This window comes from Aplidium turbinatum, chromosome 4 (genome assembly GCF_918807975.1).
Source record: "Aplidium turbinatum chromosome 4, kaAplTurb1.1, whole genome shotgun sequence".
NCBI lineage: Eukaryota > Metazoa > Chordata > Ascidiacea > Aplousobranchia > Polyclinidae > Aplidium > Aplidium turbinatum.
Window position 1 is genome coordinate 44,882,822 of NC_137475.1, and position 24,622 is coordinate 44,907,443.

The 24,622-nt window shown below is 40.8% G+C and overlaps 1 protein-coding gene across 6 annotated transcripts; it reads right to left on the bottom strand.

Moving 5' to 3' along the window:
• Nucleotides 1-3: 3 nt before the first annotated feature.
• On the bottom strand, nucleotides 4-22,443 carry LOC145768157 (DNA replication ATP-dependent helicase/nuclease DNA2-like). 6 transcript variants are annotated; one of them, XM_082579630.1, is made up of 25 exons: nucleotides 22,338-22,443; nucleotides 19,258-19,378; nucleotides 18,522-19,166; nucleotides 18,211-18,252; nucleotides 17,466-17,615; nucleotides 16,934-17,135; nucleotides 16,637-16,803; nucleotides 15,771-15,972; nucleotides 14,916-15,089; nucleotides 14,232-14,387; nucleotides 7,742-7,887; nucleotides 7,157-7,351; nucleotides 6,714-6,806; nucleotides 6,369-6,512; nucleotides 5,881-6,036; nucleotides 5,666-5,808; nucleotides 4,996-5,132; nucleotides 4,165-4,287; nucleotides 2,265-2,476; nucleotides 2,048-2,137; nucleotides 1,689-1,878; nucleotides 1,093-1,173; nucleotides 934-1,015; nucleotides 656-765; nucleotides 4-186 (listed from the first exon to the last, which is right to left on the bottom strand). In XM_082579630.1, the coding sequence occupies exons 1-25, from the start codon at nucleotides 22,372-22,374 to the stop codon at nucleotides 4-6; spliced, it is 3,981 nt and encodes a 1,326-aa protein (XP_082435756.1). In that variant the 5' UTR covers nucleotides 22,375-22,443. The 6 variants fall into 6 exon arrangements, 5 of the variants coding, with proteins under 5 accessions (XP_082435756.1, XP_082435754.1, XP_082435753.1 ...); XM_082579628.1 differs by lacking the exon at nucleotides 22,338-22,443 and adding an exon at nucleotides 21,601-22,195 and having other exon boundaries at nucleotides 4-165; XM_082579627.1 differs by lacking the exon at nucleotides 22,338-22,443 and adding an exon at nucleotides 21,601-22,195.
• Nucleotides 22,444-24,622: the final 2,179 nt, after the last annotated feature.

Consider the following 24,622-nt stretch of genomic DNA (forward strand, 5'->3'; position numbering starts at 1 on the left):
TCGTCATACTGACGTTATCATGTCGGTACCGATGAGGTGATCAATGAGTTTCTTGCATGGGGGATATTGAATGAGCGTCCGTGTGCAGCCAACCATGACAAGCTTGTGTTTCGCTCGAGTGATCGCGACGTTGAGTCGACGCCAGTCGCACAACAGCTCCCCCTTCTGGAAGGAAATAACAAATTCCTTTAAATTTGTAAGTAAAGGTGAACCCCATACTTGACCCAAGCTTCTCATTATACTAAGCCGTCGACACAAACGATAGTCGGATGGTCAGTACTTTTTTCCTCAGCCGCCTTTTTTTAGGAACTATACGCACATCCAGTTTATTACTGTAAACCTCAGGTAGAGGTGAGCGGTTTACCAATAACAAGTTTAAGCCAGGGGTCGAATCAGGTTTGCATAATTAATGAGCTGCACCATCCATGCGTAGGCACCATCCATGCGTAGGCAGGGTAAAAGATTAATGTTACACCGTAAAACATAAATCTTCGTTTCCAACTTCACTTTCACTGTGAAGCTGGAAATAATTGCATTGTTAGACACTTTAGCAATCAACCGAACGAAGGTCCTACACCTGCTCCGGTTGGATCAGAGTTAACACTCTTATGCTTATGCAACAAAAATACAAAGACTTGGCAACCCTGGTAAGCACCTTTTCCTCTCCTCGCCCATTCCCGGTCCTCACAAATGAGACGATGATGACGCTTTTGTCTCTTCCTTGGTACTTGTCAACCGTGTTCACCTCGACACCAGGTGGCGCAACTGCAACGTAACAACGTCAGGTTGAAATGCGTCATCTGCCATAAGTCTGCACATTGTACAACTATGACGACACAATGCATCAGCAGCAACACAGACACCTAAAACGGTTGATTTGTTGTCTTGGTGGTGTATGACTGCCACAAAAATCGCGACGCCAATGAAACTAACCTTTGGTGATCTGCTCCTCCAGAAGTTGGACTTGCTTCCGGAAGGGAGCGATGATGCCGATGTCGCTGCTATGGCAACCAGCCTGGAACAATACAAAGTGAGATGCAAGCCTGTGTAAAAAATACAAAATTTATCCAATGACGCTACGCCAGCACGTACCTCAATGATGCAACTCGTCACCTTGGCAACCAGCCCCGCCTCCGTTTCGTTGACAACCAATTGATCTTCGTCGAAGTTTACCTGAAAAGCGCAGAAACAGGAAATTAAAGCAGATCAGACGCGAGCCCATCCATCTCTGCCAAGCGACCAATGCAGTGGTGGTTGTAAATTTAGTTGCTTTTTGTAAAACTCTCTGTATGTGGTGTATTGGAGCGGTTATTTACTTTGTGGATTTAAAAATATAGAAAGATCCACTCCCACAAGAAATCATGAAAAATCAGTCGGCACGTTGGGAGAGACAAGACGCTCAGAAACGTTTGATGGGCAGAAACGCAGTGAAGTCATCGTTTTATTGCATTTTCCTTGCATGAGGTTTCCTTTCATTTGCTGAAAAGCACTGTTGGAAAAACTAGAATTTTTAGAAAAACTGGAGATTAGATTACCTAGAACTAGAATTAGAGCAAACAAGTTTTTACCGAGAACTAGAATTAGAGATTAGAATTACTGACGTTTTGCTCTAATTCATCGAATTAGACTACTAGAATTATTTAGTTGTCCAAGTCTGTAGCGCAACAACCTCAGAACACGACGGTTACCTTCGATGTATCCAGGAACACGACAGACACGTTTGGATCCAGTGTTCTGATCAGCCAATCAAACGACGGTTCAATGTCACGCTTCACTGCTTCAAACCGATCGAGCTTGACGGTTGCCACGGCGACGGATGGATGGGCGCATTCCAGTCTGCCCTCGTATGTCACGTGATTGCTCAGTCCCATGATGTCACTGCAAATCAAATAACGTCATACAACGTATTACCACCGAGGGCGATGCTTGCTGTGTCTGTCAGGATGGATGCCGCATGCAAATGTAGATCACGCCGCAAAGGTTGTAACGCTATGAACAACAACAAACGTTTGAAAGTTGTGAAAACAGTTTTGAGACGATTCTTCACCTGTTCATCCTGTACTGCAGGGTGAGCTCGCATAGAGCGGAGGCGTGAGATGTCAACCTCCAGAACAAGCTCTGATCTGCTCCCATGTTCCTGGAAAAGTAAGTAAGCATAACATTAGGAGGATTGCCAACACAAAGTCTTTGACAATTCAATTGTCCGTTTGACGCATTCCACAAAGAAAGAAAACAATAAATTTGTGGAGTTTCAACCGACTCACTTTGCTTCATGACTGACCACTAGAGGGGGTAGTTGCTTGTGATCACCGACTAAAACAAATCGATTCGCGTGCACTAGAGGCGCCAAACACGTCGGCTGTGTGATCTGTGACGCTTCATCAACGATGCATACGTCAAAAAGCGGTCGGGCGTGACCAGGCATGGCAAAGAACACGTGTGACGTCACAGCAAGACAGGTGCAGCCGACAACTCGCTGTAACACAAAGTGGAGGGGAAGCCCCTGATGACGATTTTCTTAGTGGAATTTACGTCACTGCAACAGTGCGACTGTTCTCGGCAGTCGAGAGCATCACTGGCAAGAATGACCAACAGACAGAACGTTTCGACCACCAGACTGGCCCCATTCGGACAACTGGGTCATTAGGCGTTTAGCTTAGAGCAGGGGTTCCCAACCTAGTGGGCCATGAGCCTTTGTCAAGGGGGCCATGAAAAAATTTGAAAAATAATAATTCTTTTAATTTATCACCTCTAAGTCCACTCCAACATTATATAACAAAAGAAATAAATTTAAAATTAATAAAAATACAAGTGCATTTTGCCCAAATCTTCACGAAATAGTCTTTACCGGTTACTGTACAGTGTACAAACAAGTTTTTTAGTAAAAATGACGTTTCTTAATTTTTTCAAATGGTTGAAAAAAATAAGGGGGCCATTGATTTTTCAAAATGTTTAAAGGGGGCCACGGTGTAAAAAAGATTGGGAACCCTTGGCTTAGAGATAACAGTTACTAAGCATTGTCTTTTTCGAAGTATTTTTTTACTTCACTTTGCGCCAGTACAGTTGCAATTATCTTTTTAAACTTTGCTGCTTAACTTTTAGCAGTCAAATCTACAATGCAGAAGTAGACATCAGTTTTGGCCTTTCTGTGGGCCTCACCATTATCGCCACAACTGTACAGCAACCATACGAAAAGCAAATTCAGCAACAAATACCAACTATGCTCCAATTATTATTTGATCTTTTTGTGCCAGTAAAAACCGAGACTGAGCTGCTCGTTGTAGTCGGGATATCAACGAATGACGTGGCTCCTCTAGCTAGACGCCAAATGGCGACTAACTTGTCATTAAAATTATTAGTTTTGATGCATTTCACCAAAAGCTTGGTGCTGGTGCCATTCCTGGAGCGATTATTGAAATCTTTACCCTCAGACTGGGAAAGCTTCTTGAAGAGCTTAATCCTGGCAGTTTCGCTTGATTGTAAAGGCTTTGAATCACTGACGCAGGCCACGAATTTTTTTTTCTCACGAACTTTCTGTTACTTCGCATGGAGTTTGTATTAATACCGTGTGAATGCAACGTATTTCGTTGGCGTGTCTGGTTCAGTAGTTTCATCTTCTGCCTTATGTTCGTGAGGACAACGGTTCGACGCCCATCGAAGACAACTTTTTTTTCTTTAAATTATTTTTGCGGTGCACAAAAGCTTTTCAAAAAAAGTAGGGTTAGAGTTAATTCTTAAGGTTAGGGCTAATTCTAATTCGGAAAATCTTACTTTTAGAGTGACCAGAATTAATTTCTTTTCTCAACTTTTTTAAACTTGACTAGACAAGGTGTGTCTCCACTGGAGACTCTCCAGGCTACGTTTTTTTTCAAGTTCAATGTTTAGATTTGGACCTGGAGGGCGAAAATTGGCGGCTGACTTTGAAAACCGCGCGAAAAAAATGAATCGGTGAAAACAGTTACGCGCGCCGCGCGGTAACCAGTAATGGCTACCCTAACAAAAATATGCAAATGAGACAGAAAGTTTGTGGGAAAAAAATTTCGCGGCTCGGTCATAGAGATTTACAGTTTTCGCTTGCAAGGCTGAGCTGTTGCGAGCAAGGCGACCCAAAAACATTTGCAAACGTCAGTATTCAAACAATTTGTAGTGGCTGGTATTCCTTACCGCTGAGTCATAGAGGTCTTTCAACTGATTTGTTTCTTTGAAATCACGTGACAAATACTCCTCTGTGAATGGTTGAACAGAAGGGTGGACCCGAGAGGAATTACCCAATCGGAGAAAATCAACCTGAAGTTGAACGATTGAAATATTAAAAAGTTTACTTTGACAGAGAAACAAGAATCGCTTCGTCATCATCGGGTTTTGTTTTTTAACGTGTCGGTTTTGGGGGGCATTTCTACACTCGTAGTCCCCACCCAGGGTTTAATAAACTGGGTGGGCGTAGTTGCTGAAGTAAAGGCGGTCGAGAGAAAGGAACTGGCCACCGTATTCTCCTCAGTGCCGAAGGCTTAGTACAATGAGGACCTTATCTTCTCATTCCCGACACTTGAATCAAGTATGGGACCACCTTTACCTTAGTCCCAACTCCAGATGACTGGCTAGCTGCACGCATGGCAGATTGCATATCGGATCCCCACTTCTCACGGTCACAAGGGTAGGATCCCAATAAATTCCATTCCCTACGATCTTTTAGTGTTATCGCTTCAATGTCAATTTCCGTTGCTTTCAGTTCGAATTAAATTTCGTTTCGATCAACCTTTGTTAAAGCAGTTTCGTTTCGTCCAAATAAATTTGTTTGAGGCAGCTCAGGTCTGAAAATCTGTGACAATACGTCACGGCATTGCAGACTTGATATAAGTTGGCGGTGAAGGACACAAAATGATTAAAATAAATTCAACGCCTCTAAAATGTACACCACCCAGAGTTCAATCGACACAGAAGCTACTAGTGCAAATGTTGACAACGCGCCAGCAGCAACAACGACGCCAGAAGCACCTTGTACTTGATCAGTTTCGCCAGCAGGTTGTCCACTGCGGAATGCGTGTATGACGTCACAAGGACACGCAGGCCACAGAGCAGAAGGATGCGAATCATGGAGACGATGGTCGTGGTCTTCCCGCTCCCTGGCATTCCTGGAGGAGAGATGAAGATGTTAAACGGAACGTGTCAGTAGATTCGTGAAAGGAAACGCATTGGTCAAGAGGTTCTGGTTCGAATATCACCACGAGCAGTTCAAACGAAAGAACAGTCCAGCAATTGATGACAGGATAGTTAGTGGCAGCGCGTGTAAGTGTGACGTCACGGCAATGATGTTATTTATTATGCACACAACGTAAAACTCCAAATATCAAAAACACCAGATTTATAACAAGCGACGAGGCTTTCTTAGCACGAGAATAACATCAGGTTGGCCTTTCAGAGGCTAATTAAACTTATCAACAAACCAATAATCATATGACGATTAATAAGAAGATCAAAGAAGCTTCCGTTCAATAAAGGGGAAAATTGGTTGCGAGTCCACTACGATACAATACATGGGAGCTGAGCAGTTGCCGGTCGGTATTCGGGCGATTCCTTGTGCTCAAGCTGCGAATCGTGACACGAACATACGCTCCATTACTTCAAAAGAACAATCGATGAACTATTCGGAAACAATTAAACTCACCGACCACCAGAGTGTAGTCTTTACACAGCAAGACTCTCTTAATGGCTTGCCTCTGTGTCCTGTTCAGGCCACGGAGCATGGACGCAACAGCATCCTTGGAGGTCCGAGGGAGGAAATCCAAACTCTTCTGAAATGTCGGCTCCCTGGAGGACAGTGTCTTTGAGCACATTTTCAAATTGACAACAAAGATAAAAAAGATACAAAACTGAATAAACCTGTGTCCAACGATAAGTCCGCGCAGCCTGTTGCACTGCTGGTTGTCATCCATGAGGATGGATAAGTTTGATAATGACGCTTGAACCGATATCTGTGATAGCCACACGTGTCTGTCAATGCTGTAGACCATCTCCTCTTCATAACCGGACAAGTCCCTGCAGTAACAGACAACTGGATGTTAACGATGATTACCAGTTCTTTCAAGCAAAAACGAGAAGGGTCAAAGTTCATGTGTGGCTGTCAGTTGACTGCAAGCAAATTTACCGTTAAATATTAAAGATGTTGAAGGGCACACCAGCTTTAGTTCCAATGTTTCAGCACTCGGCATAATTGATATCCTCATGAGATAAAACAGATGCCATCTACCATTTGGGCTTCGGTCTAATACAAAGTGGCGCAACACAGAAGCATAAACTGCGGAAGAAACGGAGAAAGGAAAGTTGTAATCAACTAACGCGAATGCAGGTAATTGTCAGCCCAATCCCACCTGTCTATTGCCACTGTGACGAAATGTTGGGTGACTTTATCTATTCTTCCTGTTGCCATGCCAATAAATTGGGGTTCCGCTCCACTGATCAGCACCGTCTCCCCCTGTTCGAACACCGCCTTGTTGGAGTCCGGGTCGTCGGATCTGGAAAACGCGGAGTGATATCCACTACAAGTCCACAGATCAATCATGGCGTCACAATGTATTGAAGGAACCAAGCAAGACAAAGCAAAATGACACAATGCAATGACTCTGATGTCACAAGATCAATAGTTACTTGGTGTGACGAAACAGACGTCACAGTACTAGACCACCATTAACCTAAACTAAAGGGAAGCCACCCACCTTTTGAATGTTTGGAGCAGAACTCCCCCATGAGGACTTGTCACTGCATCTCCAGCCAATCTCATCCCAGTAAGGCAACGTCCCTCGGAACAACTGGAAACAAGAAGGATTCAATGAAAATATTATCTTACAACAATGAAGGACAGTAACAACCCAACTTCCATATTACAAACCACGCTCCTGAGCGCTGTGCAGGGCAACGGCAAACAAAACTTGCTTGATAAATGATGCAATCACAAGCAAAAAAGGACATTTTCAATAAACAGATGGAATTGGAAAAATAAGAAGAAGACAGTTGCTGCGTGGAAGAAATTATCCATCTCCACTTATGAGAAACAAACCAAGAATGGATGATGACCAGCATCGGTTTTGCCTGAACTATATATGTCATCTTGCAACTACAATAAAAGAACCAGCATCTAGCCGCAGTGTAAGACACTCACCGGACATTAGGGGAGTCCAGCCACAGTCTGAGCTGTTTGTTTTGTTTCATTGTCACTTTGCATTCCAACAATACACACGTCATCCAATGGTCGAAATATGCCAAGTCATCGTCGGAGAGATGGATATAATGCTGATTCATCATATCCTTCAGCTCGGCGGTGGGACGGATTGAGGACTGACGTTGGTCCACTGACCTACAACAAAGGTACGACTAGCGATGGTGCTTTACACCACACAAATTGATTGCATTTCACAACGATCTTATGTTCCGGTACACGTCTTTTAGGTGAAGACAGTTAGGTACCTGCCAAATAGGCAGGTACCTAACTGTCTGCGCCTAAAAGACGTGGACCCCTTGTTCGAAGCAACAAGCTCCAGCTACATACACGCTCAATTGCCGTGCTGCAATGTTCACAACTTCACATTCAGCGTGAACACTTTCAGAAAAGTAAACTACGGTATTGAAAAATATTGAAAAAATCAAGAATAGAATTAGCTAGTACTCAAAACCGGCAAAAAAACGCGAAACTAATGTAACATAACGTTAAAGCAACATTTGCGTTTCGACGGCATTAGTAACAAACCTGTGTACGAGGGCACAGTTGCGAAGTTGCGAGCATCTCCCGCATATCCTGCTGTTGCTTATGGTGGGTGGGAATGGTGCGGTGTGGTACTTTGGAACACCATCTTCTGACGTCGATACAACATCTTTCGTCAAAAAATCAGCTATCTGAAAATATAGTAACGCGCTAATAGTCAAAGTGACATTTCCAACAAAGTTGTCCTGGGTATGACTTTAAACTGCACCCACGATGTCAGCAGGAGAGGTAGCAGCTTACTTCAGGGATGGAACTGTTAGTACCAGAACAGGTCCCGCTGGTAGTTTTGGCCCTCACTCCTGACATTGACGCCAGTGACAGACAGGTCGGCGGAGTAGGCAGAGGACAGCTACATGCTACAGATTGCAAAGAGAACTTAAGTCAAACCCGGGTTGACCGAACTTGTTAGTTGTTGGGTGGAGGCAGCCGGTCATCCAGACCACTCCGGTCTTTAAATGGAGGTTGGGGGTAAGCAAGGTTTTTTTTCAATGTAGCGGTAGCGGAGAGGCGCTACATTTCTTTCAGTCGCACTCCCCCTACGCTTCAATTTAAAGTAAAAAATGACTCGTTTTTGGAGATTTTTATGGCAATAATGCGTAAAAAATCAAGGTAGAAATCATTCGACAATGGCAGGAAACGTCAAGCCACGTTGATAGCGACAAAAGTGACTGACACCAACACCAGTCACGACTCCGAGAATGAATTTTTTGATATGTTGGTGTCATCGCATGAAACGTCAGTACGGAAAGAAAAGTTAATTGTGGAGGCATTTTTTTAGAATTTAGACAGAAGCAAGTCTTTGAGAATTTCCAGTGTCAATTTAAAACGCTATTAATTAAATACAACATCTCCATTCCTTCCAGTGCTGCTGTGGAGAGACTTTTATCTGTTGAAAAAGACGTACGGAAGCCAAAGTGGACAGGACTCAGCGACTCTCATTTGAAATGCTCGTGTCTTTGAAAGATACGTAACAATAAATTTCACCTAGAACGTTTTTCTATAACCACCTTGAAATGGCAGTGCAAACGAATGATGACATTCATTTGCAAGGTCATTTTGACGTCACAAAGTGATGTGTCCGTTTAAGAGAAAAGTAGCGGGTAGCGCGCTACTTTTATCGATCGGTAGCGCGCGCTACTTTAGTCAGAGTTGAGGGTGGCGTGGTACTTTCAAAGTAGCTGATGCCCACCTCTGGAATTCTAACCAGCCATGCACGGTTGCATAACATCATACGCTTGAAAAGTAACTGTCTGCATTGACATTCCACGTGTGGTTGACGAGACTAACGATAATAACAGCCTTTGCAAAAGTCTGTAAAACGCACGAGAATTCCAAAAGACGGGCCGGATGCCAATGACAAGTTGACTGGCTTGACAGCAACATAGAGGTCGAGTCAGATGGCCGACTCATTTCTTATTTACACATTTACGGCATCCAATCCTATAGGCGAGTAAGAATTGATATAAAAATAGCCGGACCCGGACATTTTTGATAACAACCATTTTTCTTCATAACAAGATGGGTAACCTGTTTGACACCCCAAATCTAAAATTCGGCAAAATTCGGACATGGGGAAAGGCCTTTTTGACTGGGGAAATTATTGATCGGTGCGCCATCTAGTGGAAGAAAAACATGTATTTTCTGTCGTGCTAATTCCAGAATTTCAAGTGAAACAAGGATGATCAACATCGTGTCTAGAATTACCCTTCAGCAAAATTTACTATTTTACGTTGATTCAACGTCTGGCGACGTTGAATTGACGCAAAATAACATGTTTTGTTTGCTGAATGCCTCATGTAATAGAAATTAGTCTCCGATGATAGTAAGATAAGGTTCTCATTGTACTAAGCCTTCGGCACTAAGGATAGTAAGGTGGCCAGTTCCTTTCTCTCGGCCGCCTTTCCTGCAGCAATTATGCCCACCCAATTTATTACACCCTAGGTAGAGGTGAGCAGTGTTTTCAACAACCAGCTTCTTCTTCTTCTTCGTTTGAACCTTCTTTGCCAGTCCAGGGGTCGAGGGGCTCTGCCTTTTACCACCCATGGGCAGTGGCGGCGACGCGGTTTAGATGTTTGGGCAGGTGTCGAGCAGCCATTGGATTGATTCGTCATCCAGTTCACGCAGACCACGCACACCATTTGGCGCATGGTAGATGGCGCAGTTACAGATGGTGTGGTCTGCGGTTTGTTCCTCCTTGCCACACTCACAAATCGCGCATGGAGCCAGCTGAAGACGGGAGTCGAACCAGGTTTGCATAATTGGAATGCCAACGCCTTACCCGTTGTGGCATCCCACAGTGTATGGTTGTAAAATTCTACAAAACGCTAATTAACTAAGATTGATTTCGGAAAATGTAATTTCGTCTGTTGCAACGTATCTGACGAACATGAAAATTACGGGCACATAAAATTTAGCAATGATTTAACCTGCACAAAAATACTTATCTGAAGAAATAGGTCGTTACATAAGTAGCCATTCTTTCGTCGATGCAATGTCGCCAGACTTTTATTGTCAATTGGCATTTTTATACATCAGGTCACAAGATCGAGTCACAAGTACTCGATCAGGTCTCAAGATCGAGTACATCAGGTCACAAGATCTTAGATGTAGGCTATTATCATCCCTTGGTCTTTGTGCAAGTTATGGTCAAGTAATAGCGTTTAAACGATCAGCTACGGTAAGCCAAGCGAATGGTGATAATATGGATGAGGTAATGGACTCTACAAGTCATCCCGGCTCTTTCTGTCAGTGGGTAACAGATAACTTCGATTTTAACGAAGATGCTTTGACAGGTCATGAGCTCATGATACAACGCATGTGATGGGTAATATAAATTGTCAAACACCAATAATGGCAACTCGACCACTAGTTATTGAAAAACGACACGTCAGTGCAACTGAACTACACTGAAACCAGGCAATTTTGGCAATTTAGTCAAGTCGTATACTGCTTCAAAGACAGGTAGGCTACTTGGAAAGACGTACGAATCAAGCAGCTGAATGCCTCTCCCGTGTTATTTACGCACCATGAATTGCTTGACACTCTATGGCTGTATTCAAACATATTCAATTGTAAGCCAGTACAATGGCAAGGGTTCATGGCTAATGTAGTTAAAGGTGAGTTTCAGGTTTCGCCAGTATCATTTATTCCTATGATAGCGCTTAATCCCGCAACAGATGAAGCTGTTTACAATACAATGATATTCGTTCAAGACCAAGCGAGACAAATGAGCAATGAGCATGCTTTGTGCACCGCTAACGTTTGACCAACCCCTCTACTTCAGAGCATTCAAAATTAAACAGGACAATTTTGGTATTTTTAAAAATGTTCACTTACAACCGGGTGGTTTTCATCAACTGATGTCCTTTCTCGAAGCACGGTGCAAACTGATGGAAAGAAGTGGTTTAGATGATTTATGGAAAACTGTGTATGCATCGAAATCTTTGCCAAAAATAATGGAGAAGATTTGTAGGCTACAACGTTTCAACAGGGCATTATTGCTGATACTCGTGTAAATGCATATAACGCTTTAATTATTATTGGTAACGATATTATTCACAAAATATGTGGAAAGAAACTGAAAGAGATTTCGCTAAAAAGATCTGACCAAGCAAGTACCTTTGCCGTGATGCAAAAAACCTAAAAATGTGGAGATGAAGAGATACACATGTCATCCACCGAAATGTTTCACAACAATTACTGTCTATAGCCTGTTTGCAGGGGTCACTGGAACCGGACAAATTTTCGTATGAACTTGCCAATGTTCCACCATCACTTTTCTCAGATGACGGAACAGAAGTATGCGAAAATCTCAGACATCTGCATTGTCCAAATACATAATCTTGCAAAATGAGGATATTTTGTGCACTATCGATTATCTTGTATTTCGTCTGTATTTGGTGGCTGTGCTCTCATTCACCGACTTCCCTGGCCAAAAGTTGGGAATATAAAAAAATTGCTTGAAATGTTCGTTCAATATCTTCTACGCCGGAAAAATACCAATATCAGCGTTGTTTTTGACAATATTGAAACAATCAAAGGAGCAGAGCAAAAGCGCATAAAGCTGACCACATCTTGTCCCGACGTTGCAATTCGCTTAGACACACCCATCCCGGCAAATAAATCAGCGTTTTTATCAAATAAACGTAACAAGCAAAAATTCATAAACTTACTCTAGTCTAGGATAATCTTAGTAGTAATGGAATTACTGTGGACAAGGCCGAAGGATTGATTAATTGAATCTTTATCCTCGGACTGGGAAAGCTTCTTGCAGAGCTTAATCCTGGCAGTTTCGCATACTTGTAGATGCTTTGAATCACTGACGCAGGCCCGGTCACCGAAATTGACAGAGTGAAGTTTCCGATTGTTGAAGTCTTGTTGCCGGGGAACTATTCCATCCATCAAATGCCGCTGAATGGAGAGCAGTCCTTAACGTGCGTTGCTCAAGTGCACACCCCGAGAGTCGAACCAGCGCCGCTTGATCTTGAAGCTTCTTCGTTCCAGAAGTGATGCGCTAACCAATTGAGCTATCGGGGCGAAAAAAGGAGAAAGAGACGCTGATGTTGCTATCGTCCGTAAGGTTCTGAAAGAACATGAAGCCTATGGTCAAGTAGGCTAACTGTGATGGCTGACGACACTGATATACTCATCCTTTTGCTTTATCACGCACCATGCGGAAACAGCATTTATATGAAAACGTCTAACGCAAAAATTTCCATCCGTCGAGCTCAGCTTGCTCTCGGAGAAAATATGTGCCGATCTTTCCTATTTTGCCACTCGTTCTCTGGATGCGATACAACATCCTGCTTTTACGAAACGGGAAAAGTAAAAGTTTTTAAAATCTTGAAAGACCTGGACAAAGTGCAATGTAAATGTGCTGCCTTCGGAAACAAGGAAGCTTTAAAAGAAAAGACATTTCCAGGAGTGGAAAAAATTCTAAATTCTGTACAAGCAAGTGTTTTCCATGAATACTTTGAATTTATTGCGTTACCATTATGCTGTATCCCTAAAATACAGTATATATTAGTTGAAAGAATGTCTCCAACAAGTAGAGCATGCTACTTTCACAGCCTTCGTGTGCATCATCAAGTGTCAACATGGCGTCATTTAAAAACTGTGCTGAATCCTATATTTTCTATGGATACAAGGAAACAGCTTCTGGTCTGGTCCCAATAATGACAGATAATGAATGTGCACCCAAAATGTTTCTAAAAGAAATTAGGTGCAACTGCAGGAGCGCTAAACGTTCATGCACATCTTGTGGTTGCTCCAAGCATGCTCCAAGAAAGGCTTTAAATGCAGTATTCACTGTGCTTGTGAAGCTCAGTGTGAAAATTCATCACTTTTAAAGCATTAGATAGGCTACTCAAGAGCTGTGAGTGTAAAAGTATATTTAATTTAATAAAAATGGTTGCATCTCTAGAACGGGACCTCAAATTGTTACTGTGGTGGTATTTGCAAGTAAAATATTTTTTTTGCAACGAATGATTTGTAAATGAAAGTGAACGCATATCTTAAATATACGCTGCCTTTACTGTTGAAGCAAAGCAATAGTACTGAATAAACGACATTAAATTGTCTCCAGATAAAAATTAATTGCTCAAATCGCTGATGTTTATCTTTCTATTATACGTTGATTCTACATCTGCCAACGTTGTATCCCCATTTGTTTCAGTTGCTAATGTTGTTGAAGTGTCATATAGCCTACATTGAATTACACTTTAACGTAGGCAAGTATAATTGCGTGGAAATAATTAGACTGTAATAAATGGCCAAATACGTCACAAACATGGGGGTCGGCAGAAAAAATGCGGGGTGGGGGAGAAGCGAGGGTTGGGTGGGCACAATTTTTGAAGCCAAATTCATCTTGTAAGCTGCAACATAGGTAAGAAAAGTTCTAAATTTGAAGTAACATGTGAGTGGTGAGGTGCGAAAATTGTGAAAGAAATTACTATTAACGTATGATGTAAGTGGTTGTTGCGCCTACGGCGCAAAAATATTTAGAGAAATCAAAAAACCGAAGTAGAGTTGGTTGAAAACCTTATGAGAAAGTGTTTGCGTGGATGGCGAATCCAATTTTGAAAATTGCACTCTTGCAAGCAAATTACATGTAAAATCATAATCTTGGGGGAGGGGGTTAAGTGCCCCTTCCCTGCCGACACCCATGATCACAACCTTTTAAAAAAAAAATTAATATACTTATCGTTTTGTGAGTGTTAATTACGTGTATATGCTTCCTAAATTGCATTTTACTTAGAGCAAATATTTACAACCGCTAGATGGCGTGCTATGAAAATTTAAAACGCGGTTTTGGGGCAGTTCCCCAAGTCCGATTTTTGCCGAATTTTGGAATCGTCGGTTTGACTACCAGACAAGCCTCCTGCAACCAAAAAATGGTTGTTATCAAAAAGGTCCGGGTCCAATGTCACTTCTTACTCGCCTACTAATGATAGCGATCATCACCACAAATCCTAACCTGGTTCCTGATGGTGAGGACACCACACTTGTCGACACGCTTGAGTGGCTTGCATGACGTCACGCCCGTTTTCAAGTACAAGAGCAGACTGGCTGGGATGGACGAGGCGGAAGTGACGTTTCTCCTCTCGTCACAAAACATCGAATATATCGCCACCTGCGGATTCGGTATGAAACTAAAGGCTCTAAAATCGAGGAGTTTTTGACAACGAGTAATTGTGAGGCATCGAGGTAACCCATTAAACCATTGGTTCCAAAACTACAAAGTGCGGCCCACGAATCATAAGAGTCTGTGGAAAGTTTCAAGTAGATCCGTGGACACATTAATGTTAAGAAGAAAACAACGAAAATCTAGGCAACAAAATCCACGAACTTAGAAGCAGTTTTCATCCAGGGTCTTTCTTAGAACTTAGGCTTTGCAGCCTTGACAATTTTTTTAAATAGATTCGTGATTATGGGAGCTACAGTGCTAGACGGATTGGGCTTGTAAACCCGGATGCCAGAATACAATGCAATGGACAATGGTGCTTCCCGGGTATTATGCACCGCGACAATGTTATAATTTAAGTTTGTTTGATATCACAAAAATACTTACATTACATCTGAAAGAATAGAAACAAGCCACGTGTTAGGTAAGAGTTAGAGGATGACTGACACAAGACCATAATAACATAGGCTGACTCACTTGTATGTGATGCTCCATGGAATGACTTTCTCGACCAGTCTTCACCTCTACAGGCATGATCGTTGTGAACTCTTCATTGCCATGTTTCTTCCTGACTTTAAATTTTCCTGTCACGTCGATCTTTCCTTTCATACCGAAACGAGAAGACCAGACATTCTCCTCAATGTCAACAATCTGTAATGCAGGTGTGAATGTGAGCAAGCTAGTTTATTAGATTGGCGCAAATCATTCAGCGGATGTTCCTCTGTATTGAGGTCGTTAGACCACTCGGCATGCGACAACCCAGCAAGTACATTTCAGCTACCGTACTCTCGAAGTCAGCAAATAAGATTTTCACTTAGCATCGGACTTGTTTGGTCATCGCTTGCTAAACTGAATTTGCTGGATTGGGACATGTCAAGTTGCCAACTTCACCCACTTGCTGAAATGTTGTTAGCTCACTAGCTCAGTTGTCACTTGATCAGCTGTTATTTGCTCAGTTTACAACCGCTGGCTTGTCGGAGACTCTATTATTGCACCCTACTTTAGGATCCAATCACTTGTGTTAATTTCTTATCCATTGGTATGTGGTATTTTTGATAATTGATGACATTTTGAAATATAACACAGTGCTCGGTTGATTTTCATAGTAAAGAATGATTGGTAACAGTGACGCAGAAAATGCACAGCGGGCTTCACAATCACACAGCAGTGGCCACTGACACATCACAATTAAATGCCCCGAAATACAACTACCAGAAATAGTTGATAAATATAAAAGTTCCATGACCTTGTTCAACAGAGCAATTGGAAGTTTTATAAGAATCTTATAAACTTGAATCCAATCAAAGCTAACCACAAAACAAAATTACCAACCTGTGTCATGGCAACACTGGCCGGATATTTCAGTGTTTTCCCATTCAAATTTGTACTTTGAGCATCACAATGCTGCATGTTCACCATACCACGACCGATTGTTGTTCGATCGCGGCAATACTCCGATATCCAGGCCTCAATGCGGGGAAGGTAGGGTTCTATTTCACTCAATAGTTCGGTTTGTGTTGAACATACAGAAATCCTGGAGATAAAACAATTTCGAAGTGCAGCCAATGACAAGGCCAGAAGGCCTCTTAATGATGCCAGGCCAGCTTCTACATGCAGCTTACAGACGCTTTCATTAACATATTTATGATTTGCATTACTCGATTCAAAGTTTCTCAAGTGTGGAAATACTGTAATTTGGCTCTTGCTGTATAAATTTTGACCATGGTTTGATTGATTGATTGAATCTTTATCCTCGGACTGGGAAAGCTTCTTGCAGAGCTTAATCCTGGTAGCTTCGCATACTTGTAGAGGCTTGAATCACTGACGCAGGCCCAGTCACCGAGATTGACAGAGTGAAGTTTCCGATTGTCGAAGTCTTGTTGCCGGAAAATTATTCCATCCATTAGATGACGCTGAATAAAGAGCAGTCCTTAGAATGCGTTGTTCAAGCGCACACCCGAAGACTCGAACCAGCACCGCTTGATCTTGAGGCTTCTTCGTTCCAGAAGTCACGCGCTAATCAGCTGAGCTATCTGTACTAGCTAGAAGAAACAAGATTGCAATCACTACACTACCTGATGTGATTCCAGGTAGAAAGGCAAAAGTGCTTTGCTGTCAGAAGTGAGAAAGGTAATATTGATTGACAAAGTATCTTTTGCAACTAAGTATTCAACAGCATGGCTACATATCACACTTACATATCGCTGAAGTATCTTCTGCTGCAGACAATGTCTCGAGCAAATTTTGTCAGCTCTTCACGCTTAATTGGTTTTTCACGTTTGACTGCTGATTGAAATATTTCATGTACGATTGTTCCAACTAACATGACATTACTGACATTGTCAGAATCCCCAAACTCTGTGTTCTGCACAAAACACCCCGTTGTTCTCAATTATCAACCTATTGACATATATGTTCAACAAATTAAAAAAATCATAAATATGAATGTGACATACAAGCTCATCTTTATTTTAAAGAGTAAATTACATAAATACCTTAAACCGTTCAGAGAGCACAGCCCGTCTTGCGCAGCCAAGCGCGTTTGACACAGTTGTTCCACTGATCAGCCGGTCCGGGTGCAGGACCAGCAGATTTTCTTTCGAATTAATTTTCAATGTAGCATCAGCAGCTGATTGAACTGAATTGACATCTTGTATCAAATTGACAATGTCTCCTTCTTCTACATTACAGTTTGCCCTGAAAGTTAGAAACAATCCTTACTCTGCGACCATAAAGTGTTGAAAATATCGAGCCTATGTATTTCTTTGGCAGGTCAGTAATTACTTTGGAAGTTATGAAAGAAATTCAACATAAAAACGAACTAAATGATGGGATGAACAAACTTCAAATGCACAATGCAAACGTTACAAAACTTTGCAGTATCAACATTGAGTAACAACTATTATCAAGTCGAACAAAATAAGAGATTTGAAAGCCAAAGCTTACTGAACATTTAAAACTAATTCCAACACAATGTTATCAAGCAGTTAAATACAACTCAGAGCGTTCTTCAAAGTATGAACGTACCAATCATCACACAAGACAACTTTACGGTGAGCCAACGTAGTTTTATTTTTCAGGTGCACCAGTTTTGACAAATATCCATGGTCATCAACGCTCTCACCAACACTGACTACCTTGTGTCTGATGGAATGAAGAGAATTGCTTGAGGGCAGACTGCAAACCAATGTAAAGACAACATGTCATTACGCAAAGCCTTCAAATACAATTACTTTTGAATGAGAATAATTACAAAAAGCGATTGTCAACATCAAGCCCATACCAGTCCTTATTTCTTAAAATTAATACCTTAAAGCTGGAAGACATATGTACCCTAGAAATAATACAACACATGTTCATAGTCTGCATGAACAATTGAACATGTACCCTTCTGCTTACTGCACATTGTTTACAAGTTCTTCACTCATCCACAACCATAACAGTAAATATCAATCAAACAATAATTATTTTGTGAATCGCACTAATACAGAATGTGGCAAAAATCCATACAAGTTATTTGGACCAGTAGTGTGGCCAAAGGTTCTGAACAATCACAAAAACTAATCTTTTCATATAAGATTTTATAAAAATCATTGTAAAATCTCGCAAATTCTATAAAAATCTCGTATAAAAATCTATGAAGCTGACAATTAATCGTAAGTTACTAATTGAAGTATTGGTCTTGTTCATGTTTTCTTTGGTTGTAACCAGTTCAGTAAAATTGTTGAATAGTTTGATCATTAAAATTATTTTTTCCAAGATGGTAACTGACTAGTGAACCTGATGGTCGTTTCGTTGTCTCCCTGTCCAGTGTCTATAACAAAACTTAAAAACATGCTATTTACTATTGTTTTGCGTCTCTTCTGTGTTTTTTTTTTTTTTTTGATAAATTAAATAATTGATTGAATCGTTTCATATTCATTCCTGTTCCACAGTTCACATAAGATTACATACAAAAATAATATATTTGCTTGTAATGCTACCTCTCAAAGTTTTAGAATTTTAAAGATGTTATAATAGTAAAATTATAGGCCTACTAGTAATCAAAACAAGCTCAATGAAATATCATTTTTATGCTATTACCTTGAGGCCTCAGTGGTATTACAGAATGTTGGGGTTGGTTTTTGTAATTGACTTGGATTGCTGCAGTTAGAATCTTCTCCAAGAAATTGTTTTAAAAAATCATCATCAAGAGTGTCAAGACATGTACCGGTAGATGGACAGCTATTCTCTACAGCTGCACATACGGAGGAATGCAAAATTGATGAGGGAATGTTACTATCATCATTAAGGTCCAATCGACTGCATGAACTATCTACTATTGGCATAGTTCTATTAACAGTTTTGAAACTTGCAGTATTTGAACACTCGTTTACACCAACACTGTCAACTTCAGAAACTTTTATTTTTTGTTCTTCCTTTGAAGAAAGTCTTGGAGAAATTTTGTTGTACAAGCATGGACTTCCTGGAATGAAATCTTCTGACTCTTCCGAAGAGAGAGAAGAAGCAGCGGTGGCATATTCTTCTGCTTCACTGGACTGTGTGTTGGGCCCAGTAAAATATTCATCAGTGTCTGAAACCTCAATACACTCAATAGGAGTGTCCAAAGGGTTCTTAATGCAGTTCAGTGGCTTTAGTTTGTTGCCAGTTGGCTTCAGCATGGTCAACGATATAACCTTCTTTCGTTTGACTTCACGACCAGAGCAATCTTCCTGATTCCGTTTTAAACTAAAAACATAAAATCAAGTTACAGGTTGTAGGTTTGATTTTAAACCTTCCAATCAATCTTTCAAAATGATTGAGCGCCATTAACACTCACCATGGAGAAGATTTTTGAGATTTCTTTGGCTTCAAAAATACATCTATCTTTCCTTGCTTGAGGCCATCCTCATCTCGGAGTAAATTTTTAGGATTCTGCTTCTTTGTGAAACTGATACTTCCTTAACATATCAATTGAAGTGTTAAATGAAGCAAGGAAATTTATTTTTGAAGTGCAAAAATATTAATGTAGACCAGTGCTCTTCAACCTTTTTGTCAACACGGAACCCCTCATATACTTTCGCGTTTGTCACGGAACCCCACTAACAAAAATTTGGTTAAACACTGTTTTTACTTTATTCTCACAAAGGCTCAACACTCAACAGCAGCTCAAGTCTGTAGTCTCTACTCTACTTAGTCTGCTTGTACTTCTGTGATCTCTACATGGGCAACATTCTATGACTGTGATCCAACAATAACGTTCTTGTTAATAGAATAACAATAAATAGCAAGTGACGCCATAATTAAATCAATGTTTTATTCGGTTGTTGACTGCATTCAACCTCTTGTTTAACAAAATGGTCTACTTGGAGTATGAATGCGGTGCAGTGATCTAAAGAAATCGGAATGACGCATCAAAAAACTCACGGAACCCCACTTCATGTTCCGCGGAACCCCAGGGTTCCACAGAACCCCTGTTGAAGAGCACTGATGTAGACGAATGTACAACATACAGCAGACATGCAGAACAAATTGTTTCTTGCACACAAAACATGTATATACACAAACAATTGTACACAAACGAAACAATGCACCAGGAGGTCTCGAAAAAAATGAGGTTGGATGGGTAATTTGGAATCAGATCTTTGCATGCATGTTGTCTATTGTCTTATACCAGGCCTCGAAATTCACGGCGGACACGGCGGTCCGTCACAGCATGTGATGTCCGGATTGTCCGCGGGAAGTACCATCTAGATCGGTCATATTTGTCCGCCGAGAAATAACACAGGAACTAGCGATACAAATCGTCATTGCATAGTCCTAACAATTGTTGCAAGAATGTAATTTCCTGCGCAAATTTCTAGGGCGCATCTAGAAAATGTGAATTCTGTATCTCTCACCCAGACAAGAAAATCTATCATTCTTATATTAATTCAATGTAGACGCAGACGTTGAATCAATGTAAACATGATAGATTTTGTTGTCTGAGTAGCTTCCATTCAAGCAGGAAAACTTTCGATTTTTACATTGCTTCAACGATTGATGACATTGAATCAGCGTAACAAAGGTGAATAATTCGCTAAGAATCAACGGGAGTACGAGTACTTCCACACTAATCAGTGCAACTTTGTTCAAGTTTTACGTCACAATTTCTTGCTTTGATTTCCGAGTAATATTGACAAGGCAAGGTTGGTTACAAAATTAGATTATACCAGTATGAGTAGGCTATTACAGCAAGATGCAGCAAAATTTGTTAAGTTTTGGTATTACTGTAAGAAAGAAAAGGCTCAGGGAAAATTCACTTTCGCTCACATGACACGCAAAAATGAACTTAAAGAAAAAAGCCTAGTGAAACTGCACAGCAGAAAATAGTAGCGTTAGTGTAGAAGTTTTCCGACTCGTGCCCAGAGCATTGTGAGTTGTGACGCAAGAAGCCACACGACCTCGTTTGGTAGAAGTTAATCAGTTGTGCGGTAAGCAGCTACACGGCGCTTTGACTCTTCAAACGCATGTTGTTGGTCTGATGAAAGCCTTTCAGAGTGATGTCGCTGAAAATTTAAAAAGCCTTCTAAACCGCAGTTATAGTTCTCAAATGGCGAAGAATTTTCAAGATAAAGTGATTAAGCATGACGATCGACGCTGAAACTTGTGTGTCCGCCGAGATAGCTGCTCAGACCGGACACGTTTGTCCGCCGTCAACAAAAACGAATTTCGAGGCCTGTATACCATTACGGTTTTGCCATCTTTTTCTTTATATTATAAGCTAATTCCTTAGAATAAACAGATTCAGCTGTGAGATTTTAGAAGTCTCAAAAAACACTTTCTCCGAATTGGGATTTCTCTGAATCAACTTCTCTGAATTGGATTCTTCGAATAGTAGCAGACCAAAAACTTGTGGTGTTCTGGAAAGTACCGGTGGAGAAGAAGTATCCCAATCTTAGAAGATGCGCCTTAAACCTGAACACTCTCATTATTTTTTATACATAAATATCATCAAGTCTAAATAAAAATCAACAGTGATCACTTTACAGCCTGCCTATGCCTTGCAACCAGCTTCTACACTCTTGACTACAAGCCCTAGCTTCCTTGTCCAAGGTCTCCCACTAAGGCAGGAAGTGATTTCCCTTTTTTCAAACTTAAGCCATTTTTTTTCTTTTTATTTCTACTGTATTGCAAGAAATACCTGCATAGCCGAGTAGCAAGAGCCCTAGTATGACCCTCGAAAGAGTGTCGGTTTGGCACCGTTCAGGAGCAAGAAAAAGCATGTAGCAGTGTTTTTGGTAAGACACTTGAATGAATAAAAGTAGACACGAACATTGGCTTCCTTGCCTTTCCATCCACTTAATCTAAATCTTCAACTGCCAGATAGAAATCTGGATACAAGAAAACAACAAAAAAAACAGGAGATTTGCTAGAACAGCATTACCGGTAATTGTTAAAAAACGAAAAGTGTTAATACAATATAAAATGTTGGCATTGTTGGATTAATACAATGAAGAACAAATTAACATTATGATGCTTAACAAATTTAAAAATCAGCCTACTTTACTGGTGTTGTTTTAAAATACTACGGTACTGAAAAAATCATTTAACTGATTTTATTAAAAAAGATTAAATATAATCAAGCCCTAAAAACCCTCTTTCACTTGAAACAAATCTATTGATATAACACAATAACATCAAAAAGTGATACAACACTATTTAGAATGAAACTGAAATATTACTGTGGAATGTTTTAGCTGGTTTTTGACATAAGCTACTATCTCTTTTATATGTTTTGCAACAACAAAGTGAATATGTTTAACTGCTGAAAATCAAAGTTACTTACTTCAGAATTTTACAAAAACAATTTAATGATTTCTCATAAACAAAAAAATAGACTAATGATACATCTGACAGATTTGAACACAAAACATGCACCTTGAATTTTTCGTCGAGCTTGTGATGTCTTTTTCATCTTGACTAATTTTTGACAATATACATTACAATGGAAAAAACAAAATGTCTTATTATCTGTGTACCTTAGAAACAGTCTAAAAAAGGGAGCTGGTATACAAGTCCCCCCCCCCCCCCCTTGGTAACTCATGACAAAGACAGGACTCGACCAAACATATAGGGTGAAACTACTTTTCCTTTGCTTTACTGTTCACACACTTCAATCCACATGGTTTGGTCAATTCCTCTTTGTCATAAGTTACCGAAGGGGGGGGACTTGTAGGGTGCAACCTAGTTCGTACCCTGAACAGTTCGTACCCTCAGTTTGTACCCTGAAAAAATCGAGAGAAAAAATTAAAAAAGCCAAAATCGCTGATCGCAGTTTAATAGCACAAAGCCGAAGTCGCTGATCGGAATTTCCGCAAACAAGCTCGAGGGTTAGGGTTAGCGGAAACTGGTAAACTGCGGAAAAATATTTGCGGAAACTGCGATCAGCGAGGGTTAGGGTTAGAGAGCATAGATTACTCGATGGTTAGCGGAAACTGCAGAAAAATGTTTGCGGAAACTGCGATCAGCGAGGGTTAGAGGATAGATTACTCTACGGTTAGAGTTAGGGTAAAGGTTAGCGGAAACTGCGGAAAAATGTTTGCAGAAACTACGATCAGCAAAGGTTAGAGCATAGATTACTCCATGGTCAGAGTTAGGGTTAGCGGAAACTGCGTTTAGCGGAAACTATGAAAAAATGTTTGCGGAAACTGCGATCAGCGAGGGTTAGGGTTAGAGCATAGATTAGTCTATAGTTAGGGTTAGCGGAAACTGCGGAAAAATGTTTGCGGAAACTGCGATGAGCAAGGGTTAGCGTTAGGGATCAGCGACTTCGGCTTTGTGCTATCTTTCTCTCGATCTTTTCAGGGGGAAAATTTTAAAATGTTTGCGGAAACTTCCGCTTTTTTTAGCGACTTCCGCTTTTTTTAATTTTTTCTCTCGATCTTTTTAGGGTACGAACTGAGGGTACGAACCGTTCAGGGTACGAACTAGGTTGCATCCGAAAGGGGTGTCCTGTATCGGATATCCTGAAAAGGGTGTCGGATATCCTGAAAATATCTTTTCAGGGTATGAACTGAGGGTACGAACTGTTCAGGGTACGAACTAGGTTGCATCCGGACTTGTATACCAGCTCCTAATAAAGTCTTTCAGTTGCTGTCAACCTAACCCAAGCAAATTATTTGCTTGAAGCGTTTGATTGCCTCATAATCAATAAGTATAAGACACCTTGTTAATAACACAGCAACAGTTTACCAGCTTCATACTTTTAATAAAAAGAAATTGATTTCTTATTATAAAAAGGAAACTGGTAAATAGCTGTTGCGTTATTACAAGACATCTTATACCGTAATTATTTTAGAAACACATTAACTTATTAAAATTACAACTAAAGGCAGCTGCAATACCAAGAAGACACTTGAAGAAACATTATTACTAACCACAGCAAAGTCACCAAGTCAGCAACTTAGTGACTAATTTAGTTTTCCTGGGTGTGTTGTTGCTTTCCTCACTAGCCTAGTCTGAGCGTAAAATGCGAAAATATAGGGCCGCCTGGAATAAATTGCGACCTTAACAAATTTGGTATCGTTGGAAAGCTTAATTCTTCTAGATTAGGATTATCACTCTCCTCCAACCAGGGACCTTTGGCAAAAAAAGTTATGGCCGTTTTTTAAGCAGCACCTTGCGCCGCTAGTGGCGTAGCTAATCTAGCTATGCTTTCAGCAGAAACATGGTTGAAAATGAAATTGTAGCAGAATGATTAGGCTAATGGCAGTCAAAGTTGCTCAGGTGACCACTGACCAGCTTATTAGCCATGAGGTTTGTAAGTAACTAGGCAGTACTGAGTAGGTTTGGGACAGCAAAGATTCTTGATCTACCACTCTGCACTGGCTGCAGTAGCCAGTAGGCCTACTAGCCTAAATATCACAGAACTGAGTACCAGGCAAGCCTATAGCCTAGTTTAATTTGTTTTGGGAACTGTTTGCAAGAACATCATTATCGGTAAGTTATGTCAGGTTATTCAATTAATTTGGTTTGCAACAGAAGTCAAAACGTTAGGTAGCCTATGGTACCGGGCAGCAGGTGATACACAGGTGCACTAGGCCTATAACACTGTATGCTAGGCTATGATGAAAGTTAAAGGAAACAGGTCTAAATGTTCTTTACATGCAGCATGTCTAATCGTCTAGCTTATATTAAATTTTTGAGTTGGTGGTGCACTGTTG